We start from the raw sequence: 10,177 nt of genomic DNA on the forward strand, positions 1-10,177 counted from the left end.
TTTTTGGGATGTCCGCGAGGATGTCCGCCGGGACATCCGTACCACTGTGGATGCCCTAGGCGGTCACATAGATGTAATTAAATGGCTTCGGATTTAAGAGCATCTGCAACGGTGGACGGACGACGTCCGTCCGTGCCGCTGGCACGGCGCTGCTCGATGCATCAAGCACGTCCGTGCCAACGAGCAGCAGACGTGGCGCGCAGCGATTGCCTTTGATTTTTTTAATTAAAAATCAGTTTTTAATTAAAAAAACCGATTAAAAATAAGAAAAAAATATTTTTCCACTTCCCAAAAAAAATATATATGTTTTTACCATTTTTACCACTTTTAAATTTTTTTTTCATTTTTTTCCCCAAAAAATACACATTTTCATCTATAAATACCCCCACTTTCACACCCAAAAATTCACACCACACTACACAATTCTCATCTTCATTCTCACATATCCATTCTCATCTTCATTCTCCCATATCCATTCTCAATCTTTCTTCCACTCCTACAACATAACAATGTCCGGCCAAGGCAATAACCCCCGGACTCCCACGGTTGGAACCCCGAATGGTTCTCTTCACAACCGTTTCCTAGTCCGGAAACGGAATACTCGTCCCCTCCTCAAACCCAAAGTTCGGGCGTTCCGGGTGGCTACCGGTCATACGCAATCGACGACCAAGATGCCCCCGAAGGGCAATACGGGTGGACACCCGAGCCTAGGCCGACCGCCCCCTCCCAAACTCCGACTCCTCCTACTCGCGGTGTCTGCACACCGTGCACTCCGGCAGAGATGGATAAATTGTTCGCGGCGTACTTGGAAATCTCCGAAGATCCGATGATTGGCACGAACCAATCCGGCGATCATTTTTGGTGGCGCATCGCTAGCCGGTACAATGAAAACCGGCCGCCGAGAACAATCGAGCGCAACGAGAGTATGGTGCGCAACGCCATCTACCGAGCCAACGAAGAAATTGGCAAGTTCAATGGCTATTTCCTCCAGGAAGAGCGGTCGGCGGGGAGCGGCTGGAGCGAGGTCGACATCATCACTGCCGCGATGAGCACCTACCAATCCATGAACTACAAGCCATTCAAGTACCTCAACGTTTGGCAGGAGACGCGGACGCACCCGAAGTATAGGGGAGGCATAACATCCTCCTCTAGCAGCTCCTCCAAACGGTCAAGGTCGGTATCCCTATCCGACGCTGGCTCCGAAGAAGTGGCTAGCCAACTCGCCGGAGCTAACTTGGGTAGCCCCGACGCAGGCCCGAGCGGTTCCCAACGCCGACCGCAAGGAAGGAAGAAGGCGGCGGCCAACCGCCGTCGCGCCGCGACTGCAACCGCCAATGCTCCCGAACCCGCTCCCGTTCCATATGCGCCACCTCCATCCCCCACCAACTCGTTGTGGACCCTCTTGGCCCAACTCAATATGGCCGATAGGTCAACTATGACCCCCTCGCAACTTCGATCGCATGAGGCCATGATATTTGGCCTCCAAAGACAATTGGGGGTAGTGCCGCAGGATGAGTAGTCCTCCACGGGGGTATTTTTAGCTTTTAATTATGTAATTTTTAATTACTAGGAGTTTAATTATGTAATTTTTAATTTTTAGGATTTTAATTATGTACTTTTTAATTTTTAGGATTTTAATTATGTCTTTTTTATTTTATTTTTCATTTGTAATATTATTTAGGTTTTTTAATAAATTTTAATATTATGGAAATGTTTTTATTTAATTGAATTTTAAATTGAAGTGTGCTCGTCCTTGCAGAAGAGCACAGCTGTGAGTGTTGTGTTCTTACCAGAGAGCAGGCAGAAAAAGTGGGGCCAGACCCACAACCGTGCTGTAAACGGACGAGTTTATAAGATTGCCAATTTTCAAATTTGTGTACTTAAAGCATGAAAGCAGAGCGAATTTACATTTAATTGTATAATTACGAAGAAAAATCCTTCAAAATTTTGTTGCGTGGATTTGCAAACACAGCACAGCACCGCCATCAGCACACTAAATTTCCGTGGATAAAAATTTAACACAAATAACTGAAATGGGTAGTTGCCAAATTAGTTGGGCAGGAAAAAGGATATGTAATTGGTTATTTCTGGCGGAATATCTCAGGTATAAATTTTTATTCCTCGACCGAATGCCTACTACGTGACACGTGTCAGCATACCAGGCCAAGCCTTGCGATCGGTGAAGCGGTGCCGAAAAATCCTGACCGCAAATTCCCATTTGGCGTAAATTTCTACAAACATAGGGGCATTTTAGTATATTCGCGTCTCTGCTTCCTTGAAGTGTTCTTCACCTTTGCATCTATATTCGCTCCTCTTCCGTTGTACAGACTCTTTCACGTTGTCAATTAAAAACCATTTTTTCACAAATGCACACATTTTCTCATATATTTATAGAGAGACAGAGTGTGCTGAACTTGTTAGCCTTGGCTGTTGTAAATTCTACTCCGATGAATATGATGGACTTGTCCTAATAAACCAAGGTGGACTTGTATTCATTAAATTCCAGTGTTTTTTTTAATGCGTAATTTCTGCCCCCTACATTTTTTCTCGTTCGTGAAGATGCGATCTTTTTAGTGTACGTCTCTTGTTTGCGTAATCCAACATCTGCACATCCTTTTCCTTTTCCCCAATTCTATTTTTCAACATTCAATCTTTTATTTTTATTTTATCTGGATATGATTTATTTTAAGCATGGGGTGGAGCGTCTGTGCCATTACTTCAACGTCAAAATTGAACGTGTGGTTTAGCAATTAAGATAATTCTCCTTTAGGATATTGGGAAACGCGGTGGAATTTCGATGATCAAATTTGCTTGAATGAGAATGCAGAATCATGTTGCGATATTTTTGTGTGTTTTGCTTGAGATCTCGAGTTCTGATCAGCCATGTTTATGATGTGTGTAAATCAGGCTTCAGACGATTTTAGTTTTTCAATTCAATTTTGGACTTGATTTGATAATGAAGATCAAACTTGACATAGTTTGTGTGGGGCATTTGAATGATCTTGTGTTGATTATTTCTCGCCGAGTAAGTACTTTCTGTCATACATGGAACTTTTTTTCCTTGCCTAATTGGCTAATTTTCCTATCAGACTTAAATTTCATGTTATACTGCAAGAGACACTTTATTATGTTTACGTGTTCACAGACTCTCATAATATTGAGGGACTGAAGAAAGTTTGTATAACAACTCTTTATTTGGTAGGCACATATATAGCTTATTGCATACTGCTACAATTGCTCATCCAAGACTCAACATTGCAGATTCTATTAGTCTCCAGAAAGTTTTGTGAATAATGGTTTGTCAGCGGTTCGTGAAAAGAATCAATCAGGTGCTTTTTTCATAGTAAAATGATGAATGGAGCTGCTTTATTGATTATTCATTTGTCAAGGATCTAAATTGGTTCCTCTGCAATACCAGAAGGACCGCCGAGCAACACTAACTCATAATAATATATCTGGAGCGAGGATTCACTAAGAGCGTCAGCAGACCTAAATAGCTACTGATTGTAGTAATTTATTTATTCCAATGGAGGGTTTAGTTTCGCCTATATCCCAGAAAACATCTCGTAAATGTGCTAATCAGAGTAAGGATCTCTGGTTGGTTGTGCGAGAGGGCTCTGTACCTGATGTAGATTCAGCCTTGGTGATGCTACAGAAAAATGGTGGGAACATTAATGCAAGGAACCTGTTTGGGCTCACTCCTTTGCATATTGCTACTTGGAGGAACCACATAGCGGTTGTAAGAAGGCTTCTTGAAGAAGGAGCAGACCCTAATGCAAGGGTACATTTCTCCCTTCTGATCTTCTACTCTGCACGACGTTAAGTTTGATGCTTATTGAGTTGTTTTATGATGACTGATTTGGAATTGTTTCTTGATTTCGGTCATCGCATGCGGGGTTTCTGTTTCTCTGCCCTTGGGGTATCATAATTGATTTTCTTTTTGTTTGGTTTATCACAATCTGGACTAGAAGAGAATGTAATCTTAAAGTGGATTAATGACAGAGTTTTTACCTAATTTCTTTGTAAGTGGTGCATTTTTTTTACCTAGCGTATGAAGAAAGTTTGATTGACCAAATTGATGGATGCAATAATCTTGATGTAAGTTCCATTTTCTTATGCCATTGTATTGCAACAAATGTGAAGTTCATTAAATGGGTCATGCTATTTACATGAATGGATGCCCATCTTGGTGGTGCAGGAATGGATAAAAGATCTCAAGCTTCAGTATTATGAGTCCTTTTCTCCTGGTTTATTAATGCAGACATGGTTTCCTCGCTTCCTCTAAAAATAGTTTACCCTCTTGTTAGGATGGGGAATCGGGGTGGAGTAGCCTTCACAGGGCTCTCCATTTTGGACATTTAGCAGTTGCTTGTGTCCTCCTCCAGTTTGGCGCCTCGTTGACACTGGGGGATTCAAAATCTAGAACGCCGGTTGATCTCTTATCTGGGCCTGTTCTGCAGGCTATTGGCAATGATAACAGTTTGGGTATGTAGCTGTATCCTCAAATCTGATTTCTAGGTTTATTGCTGGCATAATCTAGGATGTTCATCTATTTCTTTTAATTATCAGTAAATACGGAGGTCTTCAGCTGGGGCAGTGGGGTAAACTATCAACTTGGAACTGGAAATGCGCACATCCAGAAGTTACCATGCAAAGTTGAATCTCTTCATGGCTCATTTATCAAATCTATTTCTGCTGCAAAGTTCCACAGTGTGGCAGTTAGTGCACGTGGGGAAGTTTACACTTGGGGATTTGGAAGGGGTGGCCGCCTAGGGCATCCCGACTTTGATATTCACAGGTGACATGGAGTTAATTTTGGTGTTTATACTTATACCTCAATGTTTGAAGATTTAACAAGCTTTTGTATATCTGTAGTAGTAAATTATTGTTTCAACTACTTTTTTGTATGTTTTCTCAAAATACAATGACTCTTCACTTTATTGAATGATGTGCTGCCCCATTATGTGATCAAATAATTCAACAAGAACGTCAGAATTTTTTACTCTTGAATCCCTGTGGCTACCATGTTTTCTGTTGATTTTGGTGTTTCAGTTGAACTAGTGAAAAATCAAGATTCATGGATGGATTATTTAATTTCATCTGTTTGTGGAAAACACAGGATCTTAATCAGGACATCTCTAATTTTGATCATTCCCCTAGAATAGATCTTTTTAGGTGAAACTTCTATGAGCTTAACCATCTGTTTTCTTTTAGTGGTCAAGCTGCAGTCATCACTCCACGTCAAGTGACAATGGGTTTAGGTGCACGCCGAGTTAAGGCTGTTGCTGCTGCTAAACATCACACTGTTGTTGTGACAGAGGGTGGAGAAGTATTTACTTGGGGTTCCAATAGAGGTAGATGATGTTATATGGCTAATTTTGAATTTACGATAGCCTACTAGCCTTTGCATTTAAGCTAGTCATGCTTTCCTTTCTTTTTACACTTTGAAGGAAAATTAATGGCCTGAGTTTTTTTGTGAAAATTGTAACATTTTGCTTCCCAAGTCTGGAAGTAATTATACTTACTATCTACATGTTCTGCAGAGGGTCAGCTTGGCTATACTTCTGTTGATTCCCAACCAACTCCTCGTAGAGTCAGTTCCTTGAAGGCAAGAATAATGGCTGTTTCTGCAGCAAATAAACACACAGCAGTAGTGTCAGAGGCTGGTGAGATATATACATGGGGTTGCAATAGAGAGGGCCAACTTGGTTATGGCACATCTAACTCAGCTTCAAATTACAGCCCGAGGGTAGTGGCATACTTAAAGGGTAAACACCTTGTTGGAGTCTCTGCAGCAAAGTACCACACAATTGTTTTAGGATCTGATGGGGAGGTATAAAGATTTTATTATAATTTTCTTATAGGTTTTGTATTTGAAATACCTAGAATTGATGCACTTAAATATATGATGGTTTGCAGGTATTCACTTGGGGTCATAGACTTGTTAACCCTAGACGTGTAACCATTGCTAGAAATATAAAGAAAGCTGGAAATACTGTGCTGAAATTTCATCGCAAGGAACGTCTTACTGTTGTTGCTATAGCTGCTGGGATGACACACAGCATAGCGCTTACAGATGATGGTTCATTATTCTACTGGTCATCTTCAGATCCTGAACTTCAGTGTCTCCAGGTTTTACTTTGATTTGGGAATTTCATCTGTACCATGATACCTCTACCAATTATTCACATTAACAATGAGTGCACATCTTTCCTGCAGTTACATTCACTATGTGGGAAAGGGATAGCTAGCATATCTGCTGGCAAGTACTGGACTGCTGCAGTCACTGTGACTGGTGATACTTACATGTGGGATGGTAAGAAGGGGCAAGATTCTCCCCCTACTCCAGCTAGGCTGCATGGAGTGAAGAAGGCGACCTCAGTATCAGTTGGAGAAACACATTTGCTGATTGTTAGCTCACTCTATCATCCAGGCTTTCTTCCCCAGTTTGCTGGTGGTAGTCCGAAACAAAAGGTCAAGGCTGAATTAGATGAACTGCGTGAAGACTTCATGTTTGATGACGTGGAGAATGAGGATGTCTTTTCCAACATGAAGGATGACATTGAATATTCAGCACTGCCCCGTTCTAGAAATTCTTATGAGAAGCCAAGCATACCGAGCTTAAAAAGTCTTTGTGAAAAGGTAGCTGCAGAGCATTTGGTTGAGCCAAGAAATGCCATACAAGTGCTTGAAATTGCAGATTCACTGGGAGCAGATGATCTCAAGAGATATTGTGAGGTCTGTTTCACCGACTCTTATTCTGCTATCCGCATTAACTTTTCCTAATTGTGGGATATTCACTTGTAGACTGTTTATGGTTTGAGACATTACTATGTTGTCAAAGAAGCATTAGTTGTCGCCTGAATTAAGGGATGTCTTTTGCACAGTTGCACTCACAATATTGATAATTTAATTAGGCTATATCAGTATTCAACTTGAAATATCTAAAAAGTAAAATAAAATAGCGAATTAGAAAGATCTCAAAAATAAAATAAAATAAAATAACCAACTAGAAAGCTCAAGGCTTTCAGAGCTTCAACTGAGTTTCTGCTGTAGGATCAAGAGTAAGCTGCTATTTGGTGTTCCCTGATTACAAAGAACACTTGCAAGTTCCAAACTTGCAGAGAGTAGCAAATTCAGTAACTTTATGATGCTGATCACCTTTCTTGCATTGAATTATATTTAGTGCTTAACACACACAGCACCTTCTAAGGGCGCTTTCCTTTGCAATTAGAATTTGATGTTCTCTGCTCAGATGCTAGAGAATTCGTCCTGGTTAACTGAACTGATGTTCCTTTTACTGATTCCTCCATATTGTAGTTTCATTGTTTTTTATAAGCTTCTTCTTTCCTAAAAGATGCCAACACTTGCTGCAGGAGATTGTGATTCGTAACCTAGACTATATACTAGCAGTGGCAGTGCAAACTTTTATTGGCACATCATTTGATATTTTAATTGATCTTGAGAAACTTCTAGACTTGAAGTCATCAGAGCCATGGAGTTGTCGTCAACTTCCTACACCCACTGCTAAATTTCCAGCTATTTTAAATAGTGAAGATGAGAATGTTGAAGATGATACACTTAGGACACGCAATGATGGCACAGAGGGGCTAAATTTTTGCAATGAGGGAACTCGTAGGTTAGATGGGTTCTTACAATCTGATGATGCTGCGGTGGAAGGTGTCCACAAAAGAATCAGAGCTTTGAGGAAAAAGTTGCAGCAGATTGAGCTGCTTGAGGAAAAACAATCCAGGGGCCATCTTCTCGATGGACAGCAGATTTCGAAACTTGTAATGAGATCAGCACTGGAGAATTCACTTGCTGAGCTTGGTTCACCAATTGAAACTGTTCATACAAAAGCATCTTCTGTGGTAGATGAAAGAGGGAGTAGAAAAGCAGAATCTAGAAAACAAAGAAGAAAGAACAAAGGAAAGGCAGCACAGAAGGAAGAAGGCTCTAGTAAATTAGCAATTGATTCTGAACCAGGCATCGTGAAGGGCTTCCTGGATGCCGAGGTTCGTGAAGAGACCAATAAGGTTCAGGTGGGATATCATTCTCCTCTATAACTTTGAAAGAAAATTGCTAGTTATTAATATGCAATTTTTGTGCTAAGGAAGCTTGCCGATCTCACTAACATGTTTTCCATTTAACTCGACTATGTTGATGGAAAGGCATATATAGATAGAGGCACTTCCTTTGTTTATTGATTAATCTATTCTCTCTTCGTTGTTGTTGATATTGTCAATGGCAGTTAGTTACCATATTCTTTACAATTTATAGGAGAAAGCTGCAAATTCTGGGAATTTCGTGGCAATTCACGGGACCAGGATTCCAGAATCTCATAGTAAGAAAGCTGTAAATATTCCCCTAGATGCGACTGCTTCTCCAACTGCATCGAAGAAAAAGAACAGAAAAGGCGGGCTTTCCATGTTTCTCAGTGGTGCTCTTGACGATGTTCCAAAAAGTGTGGCTCCACCACCACCTGTGGTGATGCCAAAAAGTGAGGGTCCTGCTTGGGGTGGTGCCAAAGCTTCTCAGGGATCAAAGTCACTTCGCATTATACAGGACGAGCAGAGCAAGACAGAGACCAAGCCCACAAAGAAGAAAGAGTCTGAAGATCATGCTGAAGGAAACAATGGGAAACTCCCGCAACGCTCCATCATCTGTTCCTCTCCGATAGCTATGGCTCCTGCTCGGAAAGCATCACTACCTGATGGAGATGGAAACACGCCATCTTGGGCGGCATCTGGAACTCCTCCATCCCTTTCCCGTCCATCTCTAAGAGATATCCAGTTTCAGCAGGTATGCCTATATATACGTGTACTTTCTTACTCTGTAGGTGTTGAAATCGCAGCATGCAAATAGTCTACAATCTTTGCTATAATTCTATTCAGGGAAAAAAGCAGCAGCTGGGAGTTTCTCATAGTCCACAGAATAGCACCACTGGCTTCTCTGTGATGAACGGTCTGGGATCACCATCGGAGTCTGCTGGCTTGAACCGCTGGTTCAAACCAGAGGTCGATGCTCCCTCATCAATTCGCTCGATTCAGATGGAAGAGAGGGCTATTAAAGACCTCAAGCGCTTCTACAGCAATGTTAGGATTGTAAAGAACCAGTTATAAAAGGGAAGATGTAGTTTTTTTTTTGCTAGAATCCTCTGTAAAGTTCATTGTTTTCACTTCCTAGGCTTGTTGCTTCCATTTTGTTTCTTTGTTTCTGTTCGTTCCAAAGTAACAAATTTATGGTGTCGATTCGCGTCTAATAGATGCTTATCAGCCATTGATGGCCTATGCATAGTTAGGATTGGCCCAAGCGTTTTTATTTGGAGCTGAACTTGGCCTATTTTAGTTGGGACTTGAGTTCACCTGTACTAATAGAATGTGGTTCTTTTTACTATCAATAAAGTTCAAGATGTTGGCTGGCTGGTTTGTCTACTAGTTCAACTTTATTTCACTTTTCATTTCCACTGTTTTTAATCATAAGCTCCACCTTCAGATTATAAGTTGCACTGAATTATTAAATTATCCTCAGAAGAGAAGATCTACCAAGCAAAAGCGAAAATGTTTTTGTTAACTTTATTATTTTTTGTGGGGTTTGGCATAAAGCCAAAATGAGGTCCTTGTGTGTGTGTGTGTGTTCATTTTTTAGAGCATCCAACTGGACACAAATTTGAGGCCGGACCGCAACCGAATTGCAAATCTTACGCGGTGCAGCAGGATGGATGCAGGGTGGGGCAGGGTCGGGGACCATCGACAGCGAGTGGAATGAGACCATGTACGGGGCGAAGTTCGACACCGGCCGTGGTTTGCATTGCAAGGCTTGGGAGTTGGGACAGGCCGCAAGACATTTAAAAAAAATAATTAAAAAAATAAATATTTTTCTTATTTAATACTAATCCATTTCATCTGTAAATACAAAATAGTTAATCACAATTCATTCGACAAAAAATCCTTTCTCTATAAATTTCAAACAACCCCAAGGTTAATGTGACAATCGCGATATCAATGATGCTACTATATTCATAGTCGAGTTAATAGAGGAGAAGGAAGTGTGGGAATATGATTGATTCACTTACAAAAAGTTTGTTCAATTGGTCTCCCGAAATACTCGGCCATAAATGGGCAAAGTTTGTTAAAATTATGATGTTGGCCGAAGTTTTACAATTGTTTAAAATAAA

At 40.9% G+C, this 10,177-nt stretch overlaps 1 protein-coding gene across 1 annotated transcript; it reads left to right on the forward strand.

Moving 5' to 3' along the window:
* The first annotated feature begins 2,317 nt into the window (after positions 1 to 2,317).
* Positions 2,318 to 9,428, forward strand: LOC121798950. The gene is made up of 12 exons (XM_042198231.1): positions 2,318 to 2,480; positions 3,262 to 3,329; positions 3,419 to 3,781; positions 4,308 to 4,485; positions 4,570 to 4,798; positions 5,215 to 5,354; positions 5,544 to 5,833; positions 5,920 to 6,132; positions 6,220 to 6,738; positions 7,377 to 8,042; positions 8,281 to 8,802; positions 8,895 to 9,428. Exons 3-12 carry the CDS (start codon positions 3,527 to 3,529, stop codon positions 9,120 to 9,122), a joined length of 3,240 nt encoding a protein of 1,079 aa, XP_042054165.1. The 5' UTR covers positions 2,318 to 2,480; positions 3,262 to 3,329; positions 3,419 to 3,526; the 3' UTR covers positions 9,123 to 9,428.
* Positions 9,429 to 10,177: the final 749 nt, after the last annotated feature.

The sequence above is a fragment of the Salvia splendens genome, chromosome 4 (assembly GCF_004379255.2).
Source record: "Salvia splendens isolate huo1 chromosome 4, SspV2, whole genome shotgun sequence".
NCBI classification, from domain to species: Eukaryota; Viridiplantae; Streptophyta; class Magnoliopsida; order Lamiales; family Lamiaceae; genus Salvia; species Salvia splendens.